The sequence below is a fragment of the Bufo gargarizans genome, unplaced genomic scaffold, assembly GCF_014858855.1.
Source record: "Bufo gargarizans isolate SCDJY-AF-19 unplaced genomic scaffold, ASM1485885v1 original_scaffold_1377_pilon, whole genome shotgun sequence".
NCBI lineage: Eukaryota > Metazoa > Chordata > Amphibia > Anura > Bufonidae > Bufo > Bufo gargarizans.
Window position 1 is genome coordinate 74,402 of NW_025334328.1, and position 25,108 is coordinate 99,509.

Genomic DNA, 25,108 nt, shown 5'->3' on the forward strand with positions numbered 1-25,108 from the left:
GCTGTTGTACAATTATACCTCTCCTCTTGATTTTCCAGCCATTTATTATGCGCACACCTGTCGCTACCTCTTTAAGATGCTCAGTATTCATCTTTACAAATGTGGTTTCTCATTAATTAAAAATCGCTAGAGGATTTGACACTGAAGTATGTGATGATGACTGAAGTTAAAGGAACTTGTGATTTCTTCCATTTGTAACCCTTTCCCCGCCAGAGCGGGCTAGATAATGCCGTTTCTGCAGACCCCAATGAGGGTCTGATGGTTAAACCCTTCTTGCAGGACAGATCATCACTCGTGTATGCTCTCCTCCTCTTTTTCTCCACATGAACATAATCCGCTTCCATGAATCGACCCTCCCTCCTTCACAGGAATACATTTTTAGTCTTGGTTAATCTCCACAAAGATTTTATTTTTTTCTTCTTCTTCTCATTTACATTTTTCTTTTGCAAATTAGGAGCAGTGGGTCATTTGGCCTCTGCTTTCCTAGTCCCCCATGCAGATCATTAAACTGGACACATGCGCCCATTTTAATGAGTCCCTGCATGGCATGTATGCCATGTGCCGGAGATCACTGGGTGAGCTGTGTGATACCAGGCAGCAGCAGGTAGAAGGTCTAGATGTGTCTGCATCATGCTACAGTATGTGTGAATGAGGCTGAAGAATGATGTGAGTGGTGTGGAGATGATGAGGGTAGGAGTATAGTGACTGAAGGTTGGGGGGGGTAGAGGAATAGCTGTGCCTCCGTAGAGGGAATATGATTAGGTCTGTATGCTGTACCAGGGTCTTTTGTTTTAGCTCCCAGCAGCACCCTGTCGCGTTCCTGCTAATGACTATTCCTCTGTCTATCCTGTGTAACGAGGACAGGCCTCATTAATCTATTGGCTGCAATTACAGAACCGCAATTATTATTTGCACTTCTCATTAAATGAACTTGGAATGGTTATTGTTGGTTATTTATCCATTCACTCCTATCCCATTTGGAAAACAGAGGGGCTTAATTAACTTCCAGCCTGGGAATCAAGACAGGGTCTCTCCGGTGGCGGCTCACGCAGGAGGGGCGCATGACAAGGGAGTCACTGTGCACTAAATAATCCGTCATCCTCACCCTGTCCCCAGGCCCAGGTAGACGGAGAAGCACATTTTCTAATAAAATGCTCTCTTGTCACCCAGACTGATGTGTATGTGTAAGATAATAGTAATATAACGCTATACCGAGATGAACTGCTTAGTGGCTGGTGAGGTCTGCATCATTGCATGCTAGTGGCTGTGAACCCTTAACGACATTAGCACTAGAGGCTCAAGTGAGCTCAGGCGACACTAACACAAAGGGAAAGCAAGGTGAATACGCCTACCAGAGGCCTGCGGGGGAAACTAAATAAAAAATGTACTAAAATCCCTTGCCCTTCCTGATAAAAATCAAATGATTTCCCTCTAAAGTCATGCAAACCAACAGGGAGAGGACAGGTTGTCCTTCTGGGTCACGGGCCTGTTACTCCTTCTTTGTGCTTGAAATGAGGCCTCGTCATTAGAATCACTTCCTGAGAGCCACAATCGCATCAGTACACAGACAATATATTGGAGCCCGATTGACTGCAGTGTCTGCATGTGTATTGCCAATATGATGGGCGCTGTGGTCAGCAGACAGGACTGCCATTATTTTCCACCGTGCAAGGTATAGCAGGAGGCCAGTTTTGGCCTCAAATACCATAGAATTGCTTATTTCTATAGAAATACCAGAGAAAAGCTTTTATTTCTATGCGTTTTGATAGCAGTAGTTTTAGGTCCATAAATATTGGGACATCAACACAATTCTAAAATTCTTGGCTCTATACACCACCACAATGGATTTGAAATGCAACGAACAAGATGTGCTTTAACTGCAGACTGTCAGCTTTAATTTGAGGGTATTTACATCCAAATCAGGTGAACGGTGTAGGAATTACAACAGTTTGCATATGTGCCTCCCAGTGCCGTCTTTACCAAGGGGCAAAAGGGGCAGCTGCCCCGGGCCCAGTTGCTCCTGGGGGGCCCAAGGCAGCTGCCTCTTGAGCCCTGCTAGCTACTGCCCCGGGTGTCAAGCTGTCTATGTACTTTAACGTTGTGATCTAGGACCTTAGATGACATCATCACCATGTGACCAGTAACCTAGCAATTACTGGTCACATGGCTATGAGGTCATCACAGGTCCTAGCAGGAGGGGGGGCTGTATACTGTGTGGGGGCCTGTACACTGTGTGGGGGCCTGTACACTGTGTTGGGGGCTGTATACTGTGTGGTGGGCTGTATACTGTGTGGTGGGCTGTATACTGTGTGGGGGCCTGTATACTGTGGGGGGGGGGGTCTTATACTGTGTGGTGGGCTGTATACTATGTGGGGGGCTGTATACTATGTGGGGGGCTGTATACTGTGTGGGGGCTGTATACTGTGGGGGGCCTTATACTGTGTGGGGGGCTGTATACTGTGTGGGAGGGCTGTATACTGTGGGAGGGCTGTATACTGTGTGGGGGGGCTGTATACTGTGGTGGGCTGTATACTGTGTGGGGGGCCTGTATACTGTGGGGGGGCCTGTATAGTGTGGGGGGGGGCCTGTATAGTGGGGAGGGCCTGTATAGTGTGGGGGGCTGTATATTGTGGAGTGCTATACTGCTGTACTGTATACTGTGGGGGTTGGTATACTGTGGGTGCGGTATAGTGTAGAGTGCTATACTGCTGTACTGTATAGTGTGGGGGGCTGTATCGTGTATAGTTTGGGGTCCTGTATACAGTGAGGTGTTGTATACTGTGAGATGTTGTATACTGTGGGGTGCTGTATACTGTGGGCTGCTATACTGCTCTACTATCTACTGTGGGGTACTGTATAGTGTGGGGTGCTATACTGCATACTGTGTGGTGCTGTATACTATAGGGTGCTATACTGCATACTGTGGGGTGCACTGTAACACTAGGGTGAGCCGAGCCCTGGTCTCCTTCCTGCAGAGTGGTGCCCACTTCCAGCCTGAGCCCAGCTGCCCAGAGCACTGATCCTGAGCCGCTGGAGTCTTCAGAACTGGAAGTATTTACAGTCATTCACTGTACTCTACCAGATGTGTGGATTTTTTGTGTGTGTGTTGTGGTGGAGGGCATGATTGCCTGCTAAGGTGTGGGAAGGCGGGATCCAGGGGGCCTAAGTAAATTTTTGCCCAGGGTCCAATCAATATTAAAGACGGCCCTGGTGCCTCCCACTTGTTAAGGGACTAAAAGTAATGGGACAGTTGGCTTCTCGGCTGTTCCATGGCCAGGTGTGTGTTATTCCCTCATTATCCCAATTACAATGAGCAGATAAAAGGCCCAGAGTTCATTTCAAGTGTGCTATTTGCATTTGGAATCTGTTGCTGTCAACACAACACAAAACAAACCCATCAGAGAGATGGCAAAAACATTAGGTGTGGCCAAAACAACTGTTTGGAACATTCTTAAAAAGACGGAACGCATCGGTGAGCTCAGCAACACCAAAAGACCCGGAAGATCACAGAAAACAACTGTGGTGGATGACCGAAGAATTCTTTCCCTGGTGAAGAAAACACCCTTGGCCAGATCAAGAACACTCTCCAGGAGGTAGGTGTATGTGTGTCAAAGTCAACAATCAAGAGAAGATTTCACCAGAGTGAATACAGAGGGTTCACCACAAGATGTAAACCATTGGTGAGCCTCAAAAACTGGAAGGCCAGATTAGAGTTTGCCAAACGGCATCTAAAAAAGCCTTCACAGTTCTGGAACAACATCCTATGGACAGATGAGACCAAAATCAACTTGTACCAGAGTGATGAGAAGAGTATGGAGAAGGGAAGGAACTGCTCATGATACTAAGCATACCACCTCATCAGTGAAGCATGGTGGTGGTAGTGTCATGGCGTGGGCATGTATGGCTGCCAATGGAACTGGTTCTCTTGTATTTATTGATGATGTGACTGCTGACAAAAGCAGCAGGATGAATTCTGAAGTGTTTCGAGCAATATTATCTGCTCATATTCAGCCAAATGCTTCAGAACTCATTGGACGGCGCTTCACAGTGCAGATAGACAATGACCCAAAGCATACTGCAAAAGCAACCAAATAGTTTTTTAAGGGAAAGAAGTGGAATGTTAGGCAATGGCCAAGTCAATCACCTGACCTGAATCCGATTGAGCATGCATTTCACTTGCTGAAGACAAAACTGAAGGGAAAATACCCCAAGAACAAGCAGGAACTGAAGACAGTTGCAGTAGAGGCCTGGCAGAGCATCACCAGGGATGAAACCCAGCGTCTGGTGATGTCTATGCGTTCCAGATTTCAGGCTGTAATTAACTGCAAAGGATTTGCAAAGTATTAAAAAGTGAAAGTTTGATTTATGATTATTATTCTGTCCTATTACTTTTGGTCCCTTAACAAGTGGGAGGCACATATGCAAACTGTTGTAATTCCTACACCGTTTACCTGATTTGTATGTAAATACCCTCAAATTAAAGCTGACAGTCTGCAGTTAAAGCACATCTTGTTTGTTTCATTTCAAATCCATTGAGGTGGTGTATAGAGCCAAAAATGTTAGAATTGTGTCAATATTTATGGCTGTATATTCATTCTTGTGTGTTTTTTTTTAGTTTTTTGGCTGTAGAATTTTTAGACTTCAATGTAACAGTATTTATTTATATTTTTATACTACCAGAATAAAGTTAAAAAGGCTTTATTCATATGCGTTTTTATAGCAGCAGTTTTATATTTATTTTTGTGTTTTTTGCGGGACGTGCTGTATAAATTTTAGACTTTAGTGTAACAGTGTTTATATATTTTCTATGCTGGCAGAATACATTTACTAAGACTCTGCCTTTTTAACTTATTAGTTAATGAGTTAATAGAATGGCTCAGCTGGAAATGAGACGTGGATCAATGTGTCCAAATCTGGATGCAAAATTCTGACGTAAACCAACTTCTAAGTGGTACAAACTTAAGGTGGACATACACAGTAGATAGAAGCTGGTTGAGCAAACAATCATCTAGAGAACGTTCATTTCACAGACACGGCCAGACATATTTTAGTCTGTATTGGCCGTTACAGTTGGTCACACTGCCCATACATGTTCAATGAAACTGGGACGCATGAGAGATCTTTCTGGGATTTTTCTTCCAAAGAAACGTCTTTCTTTCACAAACCTGATCTTTCTTTGAACAGAAAAACTTTTGTCGAACTATCAGATGAAAATAGTACGCACGGCCAACCTCTTCTCAGACAGTAGTTATCATTGGTGGGTCAAAACGATTATTTGTTGTTAAATTTCACCCGATGAACGTATTTTTATAATATTAGGATTAGTAACTCTGTCCCAGTCTTGTAGAAATCTTGCAGAGATCCCCGGGGTTTATTTCTTCCCGATTGCTTCCATTTTTCCAGTGGTAGGTGGATGAGGAGAGGGGTTTATCCAATGGGAGAGGTTTTTTTTCTCTTTTTCTTCTGTTTTTACAAACAATTTTTATTGAAGGTTTTTCAACATTTTGTAACATTGATAACATGTAAAAGCCCCAATGGGAGAGGCTTACAAGGTCTGGTCTCCTCTTGCAGACAGAGCATCAGTGAGCAGAGGTTCCTTCTGCCGCCAGTTACCGTACAAAGTGCGTTATTTTAGGGTTTAAGAAAATGCTGTTCTTGCATGAAAAGCACCACACCTTTCCATGTCTTTGGGGGGAGGGGGGTTCAACCCAGCTATTAGGCCTCATTCAGACATGTAATATTGGCGTATTTTAGTGTGTGTATTACACCTGCAAATCCTATTAGACCGACATTCTCGTTGGGATCAGAAGCTGTCATATGAACACTAAAATCCCATATGTGACCTTATGCAATACCACACACAACCCCTGGACAGAAGAAAGCAGCCATGTTTTTCTAATCCTGTACAACCCCTATGATGTTTTCCAGGTTCTGATATTGATGGCCTATTCTCGGGATAGGCCATCAATATCAGGTTGAAGGCAGTGTAATAAAGAGGCCACATATTCTGCTCCTTAATTGCCCAGGAGGCGGGGCTTCACTCTGAAGTGCTCTCTGTGCTGAGGTGCTTCACAGCCCCTCCCTGTGCTTTGAGTGACAGCTGTAATGGTCTCCTGGTTGGATGCTACAGCTGTCACTCAGAGCAGAGGGGAGGGGCTGCGAAGCATTTCATTACAAAGAGCACTTCAGAGTTAAGAGCCGCCTCCTGGGCACTTGAAGAGCAGAATTGTCTGGACGAATAACACATATTCACACTACCTCTGATAATAAAAACTTCACAAAATGTATGTTTGTACTTCTGTTCTCAGACTCTACCAAATGCTGTCATCAGCTTAGCATGGTCAGAACTGCTGACGGGTTTCCATTAAACTCTTTAGGTTGTACTGTACAATATGTACAATATTTAAGCCCTTTCTTTCTTCAACATTTATCTTTGTTTAGAAATTCCAATTTTTGTCCTTTATAACAGAGTTTAATGGACTCAGTGGGGGAGATTTATCAAACTGGTGTAAAGTAGAACTTGCCCATAGCAGCCAATCAGATTCCACCTTTCATTTTCTAGTTGCTATGGGAAACTAAGACAGTTCTACTTTACACCAGTTTGATAAAACTCCCCCATTGTATTTAGGTATAAAATGACTCTGCATTAAAGGAGTTTTACAGGAGTTTAATATTGATGGCCTATTGTGGGTGTTCAACACCCGTCACCTCCACCATTCAGCTGTTTGAAGAGGCTTCTGCCGCCTCACAGTATACTAAGCACATCGCCATACATTGTATAGAGGTTGTACTTGGAATTGCAGTCCAGGACCATTCACTTAAAGGGGTTGACCCATGAATAATGTAAAAAATGAAAATCAGACATCATTTAGAACATGACAATGTCTTTCTAACAAATCTAGAACCAGCCCTGTACCTCACATGGATCCAGAGATCTCCTTATTCATTGCTCTTCTAGATATACAGTACAGACCAAAAGTTTGGACACACCTTCTCATTCAAAGAGTTTTCTTTATTTTCATGACTATGGTAGCCACCCTTTGCTTTGATTACTGCTTTGCACACTCTTGGCATTCTCTTGTTGAGCTTCAAGAGGTAGTCACCTGAAATGGTTTTCACTTCACAGATGTGCCCTGTCAGGTTTAATAAGTGGGATTTCTTGCCTTATAAATGGGGTTGGGACCATCAGTTGCCTTGTGGAGAAGTCAGGTGGATACACAGCTGATAGTCCTACTGAATAGACTGTTAGAATTTGTATTATGGCAAGAAAAACGAGTGGCCATCATTACTTTAAGAAATGAAGGTCAGTCAGTCCAAAAAATTGGGAAAACTTTGAAAGTGTCCCCAAGTGCAGTCACAAAAACCATCAAGCGCTACAAAGAAACTGGCTCACATGCGGACCGCCCCAGGAAAGGAAGACCAAGAGTCACCTCTGCTGCGGAGGATAAGTTCATCCGATTTACCAGCCTCAGAAATCGCAGGTTAACAGCAGCTCAGATTAGAAACCAGGTCAATGCCACACAGTTCTAGCAGCAGACACATCTCTAGAACAACGTTTAAGAGGAGACTGTGTGAATCAGGCCTTCATGGTAGAATATCTGCTAGGAAACCACTGCTAAGGACAGGCAACAAGCAGAAGAGACTTGTTTGGGCTAAAGAACACAAGGAATGGACATTAGACCAGTGGAAATCTGTGCTTTGGTCTGATGAGTCCAAATTTGAGATCTTTGGTTCCAACCACCGTGTCTTTGTGCAACGCAGAAAAGGTGAACGAATGGACTCTACATGCCTGGTTCCCACCGTGAAGCATGGAGGAGGAGGTGTGATGGTGTGGGGGTGCTTTGCTGGTGACACTGTTGGGAATTTATTCAAAATTGAAGGCATACTGAACTAGCATGGCTACCACAGCATCTTGCAGCGGCATGCTATTCCATCCGGTTTGCGTTTAGTTGGACCATCATTTATTTTTCAACAGGACAATGACCCCAAACACACCTCCAGTCTGTGTAAGGGCTATTTGACCATGAAGGAGAGTGATGGGGTGCTGCGCCAGATGACCTGGCCTCCACAGTCAAGAGCGCTGTGGTTTGTTCAAACAGGCATTGGCATGGTTGCCGGAAGTCGGACTCCTGCTGATCAGATACTAGTGACCTTTCCTGAGGATAGATAATCAATATTCTACTCCCAGAAAACACTTTTAGGGTCCATTCACACATCCGTATGTGTTTTACGGATCTGCAAAACACCGACGCAGACCGCACATCGACAGCACTCTCATAGAAAATGCCTTTTCTTGTCCGCAAATGCGGATGCGGATAGCACATTCTGGCCCCATTAAAAATGAATGGGTCCGCACCTGTTCCGCAAAATTGCGGAATGGATGCGGACCCATTTTGCGGACGTGTGAATGGACCCTTAATCACTTTATCTAAATTAATCTTTCTATATTTCTGCTCAATTTTCATGTAAAAAAATAAAAACTTTCTCCTAAAAGCCATAGGTAAGAGATGTGTGTTATCATATTTCAGCGAGTTTAGATGTATAAGGCTCCATACTGTAATGTCTATCATGGCTTCCTTCTTAAAGGAGACATGACAGCTATAACCAATTTGTTTTAATGGATCCTACTGATCAGTGAATCAAGATTTTACTGTTTTTTTCTTTTTTCATTTTTGCTATCAAAAACTCCAGAATCCCAGTGTGAACAGAGCTAAAGATCTGTGCTTTAAGAAAGCTCCCATAGGCAACAACTTAAAGGGATTCTCCAGGAATGAGTTAAAATGGCCACCAGAAACTTATTCTAGAATGTGAGCAGGACTGGTTGCCTCCACTTGCAGAGCAGCCTAGGGTGGGTGACGGGCCTCACTACACTGCTCTTCAATAGATGTAATGATGTGATTTTACCTACGATATGCCATCACAGCTGAGCAGCCTGACAGGAAAGCTCACTAATATGTAGTATACGCAAGTGCCAAAGCATAATCCTAGGAAGCAATGCAAGTGGAGGAAACCAGTCCTGCTCACATTCTGGGACAGGTTGCTGGTGGCCATTTTAAATTATTCCCAGAAACCTCCTTTAAGAGGCAACTTTTAGAATTACTATGTGTTAACTAACATCTGAAAGTCTGCTTAGGCTCTCTTCACACCCTTATTATGGTTTCCGTTATAAATTGTGATGCAGTGCCGGATCCGTTGCCTGATGACCCCTATTGACTTATAATGGGGTCTGTTGGGTTCCACTGAGGCACCATTGTTTTGGTGAGAAAAAGCATACAATTTTTCCCATAAAATATGGGAGCCATGGATGCATTTGTAAATGTTGCTATCAATAGGCAGATTTGTCATTTAAAACATTTAGAAAGTGAAGTAATGTCTTCTCTGGGGATTAAAATGAAAATACTTAAATATTACTTTATTATAAATATATTCCCAAATACCTATCATTAGTTATAATGGTTTGTTTGGTCTAGGGAGCAATCATTAGGAGAAATAAAATGGCCGCCGTCCTATTAGCACACACAAAAGCTGTCCTAATCACACAGGAGGACAAGTTACTTCACAACACTGAGGTAAAGAGCTGCCTCATCCTCCTCTCCATGATCCTGAATACAGCTGATAAGATCTTCAGGTGAATCTCTATAGGAATGGAGTTCATGAGGAGACATGAAGTACAGAGGACGGACAGGACAGACTGTGGTAATGAAGACTGCACACAAGTGCTGCTGCTCATTACCACATCCCCACCTTCTTCTCTATATTTCATGTCTGAAGATCTTATCAGCTGTATTCATGATCATAATCCCTGACAAGCAGAGCAGAGAGGAGGATAAGGCAGCGCTTTACCTCAGTGCTGTAAAGTAACTTGTCCTCCTGTGTGATTAGAACAGGTTTTGTATGTATTAATAGAACGGCGGCCATTTTATTTCCCCTGATGATTGCTCCCCAGACAAAACTAACCATTATAACTAATGAAAGGTATTTGGGAATATATTTATTATGTAATATGTAAGTATTTCCAGTAATTTTATTTTCTTAATTTCCAGAGAACCCCTTTTAATGTGTATAGCAGTAATTCCCTATCCTATTACCGAGGGGAACCCATGAAAAATATTTGCACTCCGAGTGAACCCTTCCACATTCCTACCTACTGTTCTATAAATTCCAACCAGAATTTGCCCCCTACTTGCCGGATGAAATCAGTCTGCCTTCACTACTATATGGGTGGCAGGAGACCCAGGCATCTTGGTTAGGAATCTTGGCTATATACAGATAGTGTGTTTTCTCCCCACGCGAGCATATAGCGTGTATGCTTTGTATATTCTATGAATTTTTTATTAATATATGTGGAATATATAAATAGCTGTTCCCACACATATGAGCACTTTGAGTGTTTCCTGGCTAGTGCTGTGTATACTTACATCTTGTTATTCTTTAGCTCCTGACTTAATTAATTAGTAAGGGTATTCATTGCAGGAGAAGGCTTGGATGGCTGCCTTACCCCCAAATGCTCGCCTCAGTTTTAGTCTAACGCACTGTGTCTCTCTCTTATCCCCTCAGCACCTGGAGTCACGTCTACAGGCTCTCGGCTGTCGTTACGTGCGGCTTCTGCTGTCGGAAATCTTCCCTAATAAACTCAAGCTGTTCCCAGAGGTGGAAGCGTGAGTATAGAGAGCAGAGCTGTAAACACACTCACAACGAGCAGGCCGCAGCATGGGGTGGAATTAGGAGGGGACTTGGCATCCTGGCACTACCACTTTACCACTGGCACTGATAATACCATCATATTTAAATCCATATAGTATATTATGATGGCAGCCCCGACATCCAGGACCCCCGCTGATCAGCAGTGCTCACAGTAGCATCGCTGCCTTCTTTCAGCTCCCCAAGCAAAGAATCGTACATTGTATAGGGGCTATACTTGGTATCACACTCGGCCCCATTCACATAAATGGGGGTGAGCTCTGCATAGGCTATGTGACTGATGAACCTAGCCAAAGCTGGAGAGGGCTGCAAATAATTAAAATAATAATAGTACATAATCCCAGGAAACCCTTTTAAAATACAAGGTAGATCCAAGTAACCCAGTACTTACAGTAGATGATTGTTCTCAACACTTACATGAGGTTAGAACCAACGGTAGAGGGGATGGCCACTTTACGGCTACTGTTGACCAATGTGTTTGTAAGATGGTTATATGGCGTGAAATTCTGCACCATTTTCTTTATTTCATAAGGTATTCTCTAGAGATGAGAGAAACAACTTTGGATGCTTCATCCGAAGTCGATTTGCATAAAACTTTGTTTTAATACTTTATAAAGTATTAGAATGTATTGGCTCCGATGAGCCGAAGTTACTATTTTGCGAAGTCTCACGAGAATTTGTGCAATTACTTCGGGAAATAATTTTTACTGTAAAAAAAAAACCTTGATATAGAACTCAGGTTTAGGTTCCAAGGTTTTTTACAGTAAAAATTAATTCCCTAATTTATTACACGAGGTCTCGCGAGACTTTGCGAAATAACTTCGGCTCATCGGAGCCAATACATTCTAATACTGTATACAGTACAGATTTGTCCCTATGACACTGGCTGACCTGTTACATGTGCACTTGGCAGCTGAAGGCATCTGTGTTGGTCCCATGTCCATATGTGCCCGCATTGTTGGGAAATATGATGTAATATATGCAAATGAGCCTCTAGGAGCAATGGGGGAGTTGTCATTACTCCTAGAGCAGGCATCCTCAAACTGCGGCCCTCCAGCTGTTGTAAAACTACAGCTCCCACAAATCCCTGCTGTAGGCTTATACCTGTAGGCTGTCCGGGCATGCTGGCAGTTGCAGTTTTGCAACAACTGGAGGGCTGCAGTTTGAGGATGCCTGCCCTAGAGGCTCTGCTCTCTCTGCAACTGCCACGTCCTCTCCACTTTGATTGACAGGGTCAGGAATGAGGATGTTTTCACTGCCTGGTCCTGTCAATCCAAGCGCCTTCAAATGCTAAGCACACATGCTACAGGTCAGACCTCTCTGGTGGTGGGCAAGGGTCCTTATTCATGATGCGCATGATCAGAGACATAGCGTATGTATCGCACTACTAATATACTTATGAGACCTGGAGCATGCGCTGTGACACTGCTGAGACCCTGGATCCCTCATGCACAAAAAGCCATCTATTTCTATGTATATTTGGGTAATACTTTACATTGACACTTGGTGATGACCATGCATTTGGTTATTTATGTATGAATTAATGCAATGGTAACCAAGGAGAGTGATCAAATTTGCTAATTACGGTGCCGATTCACTATTGGATGATCAGGGGGTCATGTGATTAACTTAAAGGTATTTAAAAAAATATTAAATATAGACCATCACACTGTAAGCTTCACAAAGACCCGGCTATGATGGGGATGGAAACATTGCTTTTTACTGTATACATAATTTGGCTTAAAAGGGTTTTGTCACTTCAGCAAGTTGCATTCGTCATGTAGAGAAAGTTAATGCAAGCACGACCACCGCTGATGGATTACAGGGTGGTCGTAACCACGGAAACGAGCAGTGTATAATGTGATGGAAAAATTAATCCAGCCAGCAAAGGATGCAATATGGACAATCACAATACATTAGTAAGTGCCTTGTATTAACTTTCTCTATATAGTAAATGCCACTTGCTGAAGTGAGACAACCCCTGTATGTGCTGTCTTCTCCATTCAAATACTCCGCCCCTGCCATCTGCAGTGTGTTTGATTGGCGGAGGCTGAGTGATGTGTCTGATCACATGGCCCTCCGTCAGCAGCCATTCTATGGACAGGACCTCTGTGCGGACAGCGCAGAAGATTCGCCTAACAAGGGGACATGGCTCAATGGTGCAGAATATCAACTAGGCTATATTAATAAGTACTGTATAGTCACCTTATATACATACGGGTCAACAGTAGCCAGAAAGTGGCCCTTTATTTTAAGAAGATATGTCAATTTTAGTAGAGTTTTTAAAAAACAACAGCTTTTCTAGACATGCAGCCTCCTGGGAATACAGTACCCTGAAGTGTCTGCAGTAAACTCTATATACTGCCACTATATGTTTATCTCGCTATCTGTCTGGTCTATAATTTGATCTCATGGCTATGTGTACAGTATGTCTAATCCTTTGAGGTATCTTTCAGCCTTCCGGCTGTCTGTGTATCTATCCTTCATGTGTTCTTGCAGCTAGCTACATGTCTGTCTGCCTTATATCTATAGTTCTATCTCATATTTATATATGTACTTACACTTTGTCTATCAGTCCAGCCATCTGTCAATCTATCCCTTATAGCTTTCTGTCAATCATTCAGTCTGTCTACCTATCCATGTGACTAGCTCTATATCTATCTATCTATCTATCTACCTATCTATCCGTATGGCTAACTCTCTATCTATCTATCTATCTATCTATCTATCTATCTATCTATCCGTATGGCTAACTCTATATCTATCTATCCGTATGGCTAACTATCTATTTATCCATCCGTATGACTAGCTCTATATCTATCTATCTATATATCTATCTATCCGTATGACTAGCTCTATATCTATCTATCCGTATGACTAGCTCTATATCTATCTATCTATATATCTATCTATCCGTATGACTAGCTCTATATCTATCTATCCGTATGACTAGCTCTATATCTATCTATCTATCTATCCGTATGACTAGCTCTATATCTATCTATCTAGCTATCTATCTATCTATCCGTATGACTAGCTCTATATCTATCCATGTGACTAGCTCTATATCTATCCGTATGACTATCTCTATATCTATCCGTATGACTAGCTCTATATCTATCCGTATGACTAGCTCTATATCTATCTATCTATCTATCCATGTGACTAGCTCTATATCTATCCGTATGACTAGCTCTATATCTATCCGTATGACTAGCTCTATATCTATCTATCCATGTGACTAGCTCTATATCTATCTATCTATCGGTATGACTAGCTCTATATCTATCCGTATGACTAGCTCTATATCTATCCGTATGACTAGCTCTATATCTATCCGTATGACTAGCTCTATATCTATCCGTATGACTAGCTCTATATCTATCCGTATGACTAGCTCTATATCTATCCGTATGACTAGCTCTATATCTATTTATACAGAATATTAGATGTCCACATCACATTATCGGCCTCTGTTTAACGCATGCACCGTACATATATGTGAAACAGATGCCTCTGACACAAGCCATACAGTCCAGTACATTTATTTCTGCGTAGCTTACTATCCCTTATGTATTTATTTAGGCTGTGAACACTAGTGTTGGCCCCTTATATTTGAGAATACAGTGGCATCCATTGTCCATAGAGTTACATCATAAAAATAAAATAAAAGTCTACATTTAAAGGGGTTGTCTCACTTCAGCAAATGGCAGTTATAATGAAGAGAAAGTTTAATACAAGGCACTTACTAATGTATCGTGATTGTCCATATTGCTTCCTTTTCTGGCTGGATTAATTTTTCCATCACTTTATACACTGCTCGCTTGCAGGGGTATCTGTACTGCAACCAGGGTGGCCTGGACGGGAGCTGCTGCGCAGGCGTGCCTTTGCGCGCTCCCACAGTCCCAGCCACCAGAGAGGCTGGCATTTTTTCCTATAAAGTGCAAGCACAACAACCGCTGCTGGATTGTCATAGCCCCTGGAAACGAGCAGTGTATAATGTGATGGAAAAATGAATCCAGGCAATATGGACAATCACAGTACATTAGTAGGTGCCTTGTATTTACTTTCTCTACCTGATAAATGCCATTTGCTGAAGTGATATAACTCCTTTAAGGGTGTGTTCAGATCACTTTGGGGAAAAAGAAGCAATAGTATAAGTATACTTTGCTTTTCCATCTTCCGGAGTTCGGTAAAAATACATATGTGTTAAATTGATATGTATGGCATGTGTCGGTGGCATCCGTTTAATGTATACATCATGTGGGATCCTCATGGTATTATTCACATCTTTATATGTGCCATTTTTGGGTGGAGGTTCTCCCGCTCTTACCTTCATTATCACTGGGCAGATATTTTACCTACCTAGTGATATGGCCCCTATTGGGATAGTTAAGGGACCTGTGGTGACCCTGGGTTTTAGGAAGACTAGGTCTGGCCTTAGTGACAAAGGATCATTGATGGTTAGGAGTGATATGTGATGGGTGAAAGGGGCATTTTAGAGCGCCCTCTCTAGGCTGTGTTGTCTTTGATCAACAGCTTGTGGGGCGGCTTGGATTGAACCCGCCCAAATAAACGGACATCACAAACATGATGTGAACATACATTATATCTGCCTAGAGTGACAACTCTTTATGACGACCAGCCCAAATTGTCAGTTTCCTGTCTGTGTGATTATTTCTGAATCCGCCTGGGACTTTCTCCCATTTCCATCTATATGTCTGTCTAGAAGTCAGACGTTCTCCCATTTCCTTCTTTCGGTGAGATGTTACTGAAACGTATGAAATGAGTTGACGACATCCGCCGTTGTATTTCTCTCTTTAATGGACTAACTGCATTATCTCACGAAAAGCTTTTAGGTGCAAACTGTTTATAGGAATAACAGATCGAGTAAGAGAAGAAGAGCCGGGCGCGGGGAGAAGAAGTAAAACTACGGCAGGGAGAGGTCTTGGTAACTGTTTCTATTTAACTAGAACGGTCAAGTTAAGAGCATTAATGAGATGCCTATTATTTCTGACCTGATGAAAAGAAGAGGTTGGCTCCCGAAAGCTTGTTAAGAGAAAATGCAGGCAGTCCATTAAAAAAGTATCATAAACCACAAATGTGCTGGAACATCATCCTTCACCGGACTCAACTGGATGCTACATTAATTTATAAACAGAATATTTCATGACCGATTTTAGAGGCCGCTTTTAAGTAGTTTTAGATCTCACTTAGCTTAACCCTTTCAGAGCTCAGAAACTGTAAGCTCTGTGATCTTACTCTGCATTCTGTAGATTGATACTCTGCTCTGAGTAGCATCCTAAAGTGGCCCTCCAGTTCAAGAAAAAAATTCACCTTAACCGGGGAACGCACAGGACACTTTACCTGGTGACCCCCTTTTCATCTTTTTAGCTGCGGATCCGCCAATTTCCAGGCTCCCCTTCTTTCATCTAAGATAGCCGCGCTTCTTCTCAGACTACCTGATGCACCCTGGGCGTTTGGTAGCCCGAGATACTTCTGCTGCCCTTGGATTGGCCAACACTGCTCACCTGAAAATTGCTGGCCAGTCCAAGAGCAGGGCTGGACAAGTAGGGTCGTGTCTTGGGCTACCTATGCACAGTGTACATCAGGTAGACTGAGAAGCGGTGTGACCATCTTGGATGGCAGAAGAGGAGCTTGGTATTTGGTGGATCTGCAGGTAAGTGTTCTGTGAATTTTTATTCTTGAACCAAAGGGTCGCTTTAAAACAGTTGTATGGTTCTTAAAGTTGTTCTCATTCATTAACTGCGAATGGTCTTATTATTTGCAGGTGGATACAGATCGCCTGCCCGAGACTTTCTATAGATTGGGGAACCGCCTTTCCCAAGCCTCTGCTAACTCCATATGAGGTATGTAGTTCCCTCTGCAGTATAGCCTATAGCTGCATTTATTTATTACATAAAGAGGTTGTACCCAGGTATTAGGTAGTCCAGGTCTGCCCCACCCTGACACCGTCCGTGATGGTTGGACAGCATCAGAGCTATGAAGAAGACTCCACCACAGGAGAGAAGCTCTGCTGCCTCCATGGCAGACCACACTGTATTAGCATATCACCCGTGAGGAATATATCTCAAGAACGAGGGTATCGGATCCCCACCAAACAAACACAGCAAAGCTCAGGAGGCCGACAGGAATGTGATAATGTGCACTGTTTTTAATTTTTCAGCTAGTGACTGGTCCTCTAATTAAAAATATAAATGATATCTTGGACAACCTTTAATAACAACCGGTCATATCTCCTTTAGTAAATGCTTCTATTCCCCATAAAATAACAATTCTGGAGATTTTTTTGAGAACTCTACAGTGTGCCGTTCCTGTTATTTCTTTTGGAAATTTATGAATAAATTGTCTGTTACCATTCACTGTCGGCACTGATTGTGCAGGGACATGCCTCATTCACAGGGAGTCGTATCTCCCAGTTGTCCGTTTATGCATACAGCACAATGCAGAGAAAAGTTGTGCTTATGGAATACAAGAATTTGTGAAAATAGACATGTAAGGAGAGCGGACGGGTCCTTTTTAAGGGTACATTAAGGAGAAACAATATTTCACTTATATTTAAGGAGTTTTACAGTCATTAGATATTGATAATATCAGGTCTGTGACTTTTTTACTCCAGAAATCAAGTGCCGGGAGATCTCCCCCAGTCAGTCTTCAAAGTGGTGACACCTTCTTTGAAAAGTATATAAACCCTTTTTCGTAATGGAACCGAAACATAATATTTTCTGAATTGTATATCTAAACCACAGGATAAGTGTATTCCAAGTAATTGTCGCTACACATTTCCAATGTCTTGCCCATTGTAGAGGGTTTAATTTTTGACGTAATACTGAATTTACCCTTAAAGGGTACCTGTCATTTTAATAAACTTCTGACACGTCAAAGGTTTTCATTGCTGAGGGTCAAGCTGCCGAGACCCCATCAATGGCTAAAACAAGGAAGCGGAGCAATGTTCCCCCTAGTGTTTGCTTGGCTCTCTAGGCGAGCGGTGAACAGATTCATAGAAAGTCCATAAACCCTCTAAATTTGTACACCACTTAGAAAATGATAAGTATCCTTTAACTGTGAGGCTGTCGCAGAACTAGTCTGGTTACGGAGGGGATTTATTGGACAGGCAATGGTGCCTATATTCTTATTATTAGTGTTTATGTCCCATGATGACATTCCTGAAGAAATCGCTGGATGGAAGAGTGGACCAAGTACGTCATACAGGGCTGGCAATAAGTATGTTCTTTCATGGAATTTCAGCATCCCAATCGAGCACTTATCAGGCTCCAGCAAGCCACACATAGCCCAATTTTACGACCCAGTCTCATAATCGATGAAAGTCCGTCCAAAAAAAGGAGACTCTATTGTATTTGTGCATGGGACACAACAGGTTGTGGAAATTTCAGTATATTGAACACAGCAAAATATTGTTCAGTGCTCAAGTACCATATTACCAGGAGTGTCTCGGGACAAGTAGATGTCCACCATCCTTCAGCATGGCAAAACTTGCTATAGCCCCTCCACTCCAGTTTCCCAGTCCACGTACATTACTCCCTAGCAACATGGAAAGCACATTGTGACTCGCTAGATTTGTGACGAATGTATTTTCTTTTAATAAGTGGAATACATTTTGAATAAAAAAAATAAACTATTTAGTAACTAAAAAAAAAAAAGTTATGCTCAGCCTCACACACTTAATCAAACTTTTATGTAGGGAAAAGTGGAACAGGCAATTCATAAATATGATGCTCATTCTGCACATCATATTTCTCAAATGTATTTACACTCCCTCACCCACAGCATATTATAAAACTGATTGCCTGCAGCCACCACTAGGGGGAGCTCAGTGCATAGGAAATGATGCAGTCACCATTTATATCAATGGAAGCTGTAAATAATCTCTTTCCACTGAGCTCCCCCCAAGAGGTAGGTGCCAGAAAATGCAGCCAGTCTATATTGGGAACTGGAGAAGCAATTCAACACTGTGTCCTCCCTTCCCCTGGGCCCCATAGCAGTCATGTGGACTGCTTCCATGATAGGTACACCACTGTCCTTCAGTGATCTTAAGGTATCTGTCTATGGTCAAACACATGGGAATACTGAGCAAAGTTAGGCTGCATTCACACTACCGTTCAGAGCCTCTGATTTGAGGGGAAGAATAGCGCAGCAATGGAGCAGACTCCGGTAATACATACTGATGACCTATCCTGAGGATAGGTCATCAATATCAGATCGGCAGGGATCTAACACCCTGGACCTCCGCTCATCAGCTGTTAGAAGAGGCCTCTCCCCCTAGGCCATGTGGCATCACCATACCATGGTGACCTGGCCTAGTTGCAGCTCAGGCTTATTGAAGGGAATGGGGCTGAACTGCGATACCAAGAACATCCGCTATACAATATACGGCGCTGTGCTTGGAAAGTTACCGGGGCCCCTGAAACAGCTGATCGGCAGGCGTGCCGGTAGCTTTAAGTCAATTGGATCCATCAGGCGACATTGTTTGGTGGATATGGCACCGGTACTCTCATTGTGCATGCAGCTGATCAGTATCACATGTTGTAGTATGAATTTACTGTCTTTGCTGTTACTCCTGTTGCTTAGATACACCCCCTATGATGTACAGTCAGCCATAGTGGAGCTGCATTTGAAACAGACCAAGACAAAGGTCAGCAATGCAATGTCTGTCAGTGTAAATCATAATGCAGGACTTCAGGGGAGATCAATGGCAAACCCAATTAGGTACTGTTATCGAAGATGATTTCATTCTGTCATTAGGATTGTTACGACTGATATTTTGTGTTTTTTACAGGCTTGCGTGGCTCTTAAAGAAACAGAATGGCAGAAGACTTATCCTATGGATTTCTATTCCAATCAATCTTTGGGTCCTTGGACGGTGAACCACGAGTCTCATCGTCCTCCACGTGTGACAGCTAGACAAACGAAGGTGACGGCTGTTCTAAGCGCTACTAAACACAGCTCTTGTGTCTAGTGCACCCTTTTATCATTCAGTAGTTTTAGATTAGATCCGTATTTTACTATAACACTTCATACCGTTTCTTTGTCCTGCTTTTGTATTCATTTTTTATTGAATACTCACTTGTTTTATCTATTTTTGTCACTCACTTATTTATATATTTTGGACACTATGGGTTAGTGCTTGCTTTGAATTGTCCCCCCTGGATTGTTGTGCACCAATTGCACCACCTAGTGGTGATCAGTGAATTGACTGCCTTTAGGCTGAAGTGCTGTTGTAACGCGAGCATATTGGAGGCGAGTTATGCATGAATCTAGTTGTACTCAAAGAAGACCAGTCTCTGACTTGCGCTAAGACATGCATTCTACATTTTATAGTGTTATAATGGATAATTGCAGCACAAGTTAGACGAAGGACGCTCATATTTTACAGTGGAATAATGGATTATTGCAGTGCAAGGTTTATGAAGGATGCTTTTGTACTGAGAAGCACGAGTAGTTTCTTAATGGACGTGGAGGAGCCTTGAGCCAGCTAGTGTCTTTACATTGAAAGGTTAGAGGTCCCTGTAAGATGGAGAGAATATCCAAGCGGCTTCTGTATGGAGCCAGCTAATGCTGCCCGTTTATCATTCCTCCTAACGTAGTAGTGCTCCATTTTATATTAGTGTTGCCTTTGTGTTACTTTTATCATCTCTAATGGAACTACCGCACAATTAGGGATTGATACAGATTGTGTAAGAGACTAGAAAGGGGACTTCATGAAATGAATACTAATGGTCCTCTTGCAGTAGTGAGTAGATACCCTTACAGTACGGCATCTTTAGCAGAACATCAAGGTGAAATGAAAAATGAGTAAATCGAAACTCTAGAAAGCGTGCTTTTATACTAAGGGCAGCACATTGGCTCAGTGGTTAGCATCAGTGTCTTGCAGCTTTGCGATCATAGGTTTGATCAAGGACAACATCTGCATGGGGTTTGTATGGTTTCCCCGTGTTTGCGACAGTTTGCTCCTAAAGAAATACTTATAGGAAATTTAGATTGTCATCATTGCTGTCCCCAGCAAGTGCCACGGAATAGGTAAAAATAATAAATCGAGGACAGTGATTCAATGGTCAGTAGCAAAACTGTCAAATATACCATAGGTATGACTGTGTGTCTTACCTGACGAGGCGATCAGTGTGATCCCGAAACGCGTTGTTTCCACACCAATAAAGTCTGCTGTTTAATATTGATGATCTCCTCTGGATAGGTCATCAATATCAGACCGGCGGGGGTGAATAGGAAGGAGCCTTCCCACTGAAGTGAATGGGATGGCGGGGCTGTAATTGCAACTACGAGCAGGTAAACGGTGAAGAGAAGGCAGCGCTCCTATGAGCACTGCATACTCTTTATACAGCTGATTGACACAGGGGCCGGCAGTCAGCCCCCCAACTGATCTGCTATTGATGACCTATCCTGAGGATAGATCATCAATATAACAAAAGCAGACAAACCCTTTAATCCTCATCTTCCTCAGAGTGCCGCCATGGATCCCGCTTTTTTTTTCTGCTACAGTCATATATACTATAACAGGTATTCTGACCCATTCATATCCCAGCCTGGTTACGATTTCCATGGACGAAAAGGCTGATATTGTAATTTTTATTATATACGACACCTTCAATTGCTTTTCAATGGCTTTTGTCTCAAGATAACGTGATGAGTTAAGAAATTTGAGTTAAGAGCTTGAGTGCTAACCCTGCTACATTTGTATCATGGGCTCGGTAACACACATTCTGCAGTTTGTTTGTTTTTTGACTGATGCTAAGGGGTTATTCTAAAAACCTCCAGTACTGCCCATTTGAAGATGACCCCATTTTTCTTCTAAGCTTTCTCAGTAGTATCAGGAAACATGGAGGGGTGGAATGGTATGAGGGTTGACTACTCCGCCATTCCCTTTGAGCACGACTTTCCTTCTTGCTCCTCTGTCCTGGGGTGGATCATCTCAAGTCATCACTTTGATTCTTGCAATTAGGCCCCTTCTTCCTGTACTCCGTCTTGAGTAAAGTGGATATTATAACCTGTATATACGATTGCAGCTGTTAACCCCCAGTAATGGTTGTAAACGTATAAAATGCTATTAGTTCTAGCCCCTGCGCTGGACATCTCCATCCTCCGCGAGCCTGTTTTTTATATCCATACCATCCTTTGTCCACGTGAGAGATGAGTGTTTAGAGCGCAGTATCACTTTCCTTGTGTTCGGTTATAGACAGCAGTAATTGTACACTTTCCATACTGTTGTGTAACCGCCTATTTATTAAGGTAATAAACTCGCAGTGTACAGCGCACGGAGATGTTTTCTCCCTTGCTGCTTCTGAAATGGCAGTCAGGAGTCCCTCTTGCGCATTTATTATGACACAAAGTGGAAATTGCTGTAACCGGAGATGGCTGGTGTGCAAAAAGGTCACTGATCTCGCAGCTCCTGGTACTGACAGTATCCTCAGTCCTTTACATGTTTCACAAATGGTCACATGGAGAAGGTTTGTGGCCAATGGAAAGCAGTTCATACCACATGTATGCCCTGTGTGCTTTCTTCTTACAATATGGAGGGTGATCATCTTTGATCATTTAGAGCCTAGAGTGAGGTCTGTAGCCTTTTGAGCCACATTCTACATTGTCTGGAGCCATAATCAAGTATGTTAACATGTTAGGTGTGGAGAAACATTTCAGTTTGCAGATAAATAAGGCTTGAGATTTGACACACTGCCATTACTAAATTGTCACTGTTCTGGGGACAGGATGCGCCCTCAGTATTGTTACTAAATGGCATATTATAGCAAGGGCATATGTATGGGGCTCCTATGGCGAGGCACACAACAAGGAGCCTCATGTGGGGATTACTGGTGTAGAGACGCAAAGATCCGCTCAGATTGGCACATAGGCCACAGCTACAGCAGAGGTATGCTAGTTACAGAACATAACGTAGTTTCTTGTGGGTATGATGTTACCCCACTTTCCGTCCTCCCCATTTCCTTAAAGGGGTTATTCGAGACAAAAAAATGTCCTCCATATGCCCTACCCCTAACACTGAATCTACTTACCTGGCTCCCCGCACCACCGCTGCTGCAATGGCAGGCGGCGACGGGCACTAGCCTCCCTAGCATCGCAGGTATGCATATGGGGGACATTTTTTATTCTCAGATAACCCCTTTAAATCCTTTGTTCTATGTATTTGTCTTTGACCTGTTTTAGGACTCTTTCACACGTCTGTGAACCACGGCCAGCACACGTACATCACTTTTGTGTTTATCTACACATCAGTGTATGGAGATGTGCAGTATTTTGGTCCATAATGTGGACCAAACAGGACCATTCGTGAAAACCACAGACACAGCACGGATGCCCATCCGTATTTGGTCTGCGGTTTTCACGGACCATAGGTAGGAGATGATGTGGAAATTTATTTTCAGCCTAGCAGTGTCCGTGGAATATGATTGACACACGGACAGCAAAGAAACAGGCTCACAGACCAAACATGGGTCCTTCATGGACATCTTCATGGATGAACCACTGACCATCTTGTCACAGATGTGTGAATAAGGCCTTAGATGGTTTCCATTTCCCTCCACCCCACATCCCCTTCTTCTCTGTCGGCTATCTTCAGTAGAGTATATTGTAACTTTTTCTTTACTTCTCTAGGGTCCTTTACCAAGAAAGGAGCCATCCTTGGACAAGTGTGCACAGGCAGAAGATTTCCCATGTCAGGATGACGTACAGAGGCAAGCCAAATGACAATGATGGAGATTGTGCCCCCACCCACACCCCTCGGGCACTTTTGTACTGATTATTGGAGATACAAAAGGCATCTGCAAACTCCAGCAAGAAGGTGTGAAGAAACCAAATGAACCCGTATATATTGTCAGCTTAGTAATAATAATAGCGTCATAGACCTGGAGAGAACCATTATTAACCCATTCAAGTTATACAACTGACAAAGCATCGCCTCGTTAATTTATTACACTTTAAAGCTCTGAGAAACGTGGACCACATAGTGAGGTCAGGTTGCATCCAGCTGCACCCTCCTTTTCTGTCTTGGGGGTTTCTTGAGCCATGCAATGTCTGCTGCTAATTAAAATCTCTGCTTAATAAGGGCTTGTCTGAGCTGCTCCCCCTCCTCCCGCTGTTGCCTGGGTGATGAGGAATCGGAACCCGTGGAGCCCCCACTACTGGCACAGACTGCAGCATCCCCTCCTGTGAGAGCCAATCACCTCCCGCGTGGAGACCCACAGCAAGCAGCTCTGTAATGTCTATGTGATGGGATCACGGGCTTTAATGTTCCTTGGAAGGGGCCCAGCAATCACTGCGCCTGCAGCTTCTATCCTGGGAAGAGCTGAACTCGAGGGGTGTTACATTGATTGAAGTAAGAGAGCGCATAAACAACAAACAGCAGATGCAGAATACAAAACCTCAAAGTGGGTCACCGTTCCAGCCATGTGACGTTCCAAGCTCTTCATTTCTCTTAACAATAAATGTTAAATATGGCTCCTTTTCTCATTAAAAGTGAACTGAATTTTCCGAACATTTGTTGTGTGTAGTGACCGATCATCCAAGGAGAGTCGATGAATATAGCTAGATGTATGTACAGACACATTAGCGTACTTTCACACTAGCGTTTCTTGATTTCGGCAGGCAGTTCCGTTACCGGATCCAGCAAGCCGTGTACAAACGGAAAGCCTTTTTTTCCGGATCCGTCGTGAAATTCCAGATCTGGTATCATCCGGAATACTGGATCCGGTATTTAAAGATCAAAAGCAAAAATAGCTCCTCCTATATCTCGGCGCATGTGCAGACCGGAAAATCAGATCTGGCGATGCAGCATTTTCCAGAACACTCGGTACTGGATCCGGCATTAATACATCTCCATGTAGTGCGGTATTGTTCGGGGATTTTGGCCAGAAAAAATACCGCAGCATGCTGCTGTATTTTGTCCGGTCAAATACCGTACAAGGGACGGAATGGAAGACATCATGATGCATAATGAACGGATTGCTTTCCATTCAGAATGCATTAGGACAAAACTGATGCGTTTTTTTCCGGTATTGAGACCCTTTACCGGATTTCAATATCGGAAAAGAACAACGCTAGTGTGAAAGTACCCTTACATGTATATACATGTTTTCTTTCTCCACAGCTGTTTACATTTATCTGCCGTGTGTGAACATACCTTAACGATTCCAAAGCAAAGTCTGCATGAAGATTAGCCCCAGATTTTACCCTATATTGAAAGGGGATAATCTGCAGTTTCGCCACATGATAATGAGCATACAGTGTATATGTAAATTCACATTTGGTGTACAGTAAATGCTACAAATTGACAGTTCAGAATCGCCACCACAAATCCGCAGCAGTTCCTTACACTGACACAGGAATTATTTTTGGCCTACGG

The 25,108-nt window shown here is 43.0% G+C and overlaps 1 protein-coding gene across 1 annotated transcript in view; it reads left to right on the forward strand.

The window, feature by feature from the left end:
- LOC122923229 (2-(3-amino-3-carboxypropyl)histidine synthase subunit 1-like) overlaps positions 1-24,237 on the forward strand; it is a gene marked incomplete at its 5' end in the record, with an annotated part of 94,255 nt that extends 70,018 nt beyond the window's left edge. Inside the window, 4 exons of the mRNA XM_044273990.1 lie at positions 10,558-10,658; positions 16,493-16,571; positions 19,520-19,654; positions 23,362-24,237. Of these exons, the coding sequence (XP_044129925.1) occupies positions 10,558-10,658; positions 16,493-16,571; positions 19,520-19,654; positions 23,362-23,454 (408 nt within the window). The remainder of the gene's footprint in view (positions 1-10,557; positions 10,659-16,492; positions 16,572-19,519; positions 19,655-23,361) is intronic.
- Positions 24,238-25,108: the final 871 nt, after the last annotated feature.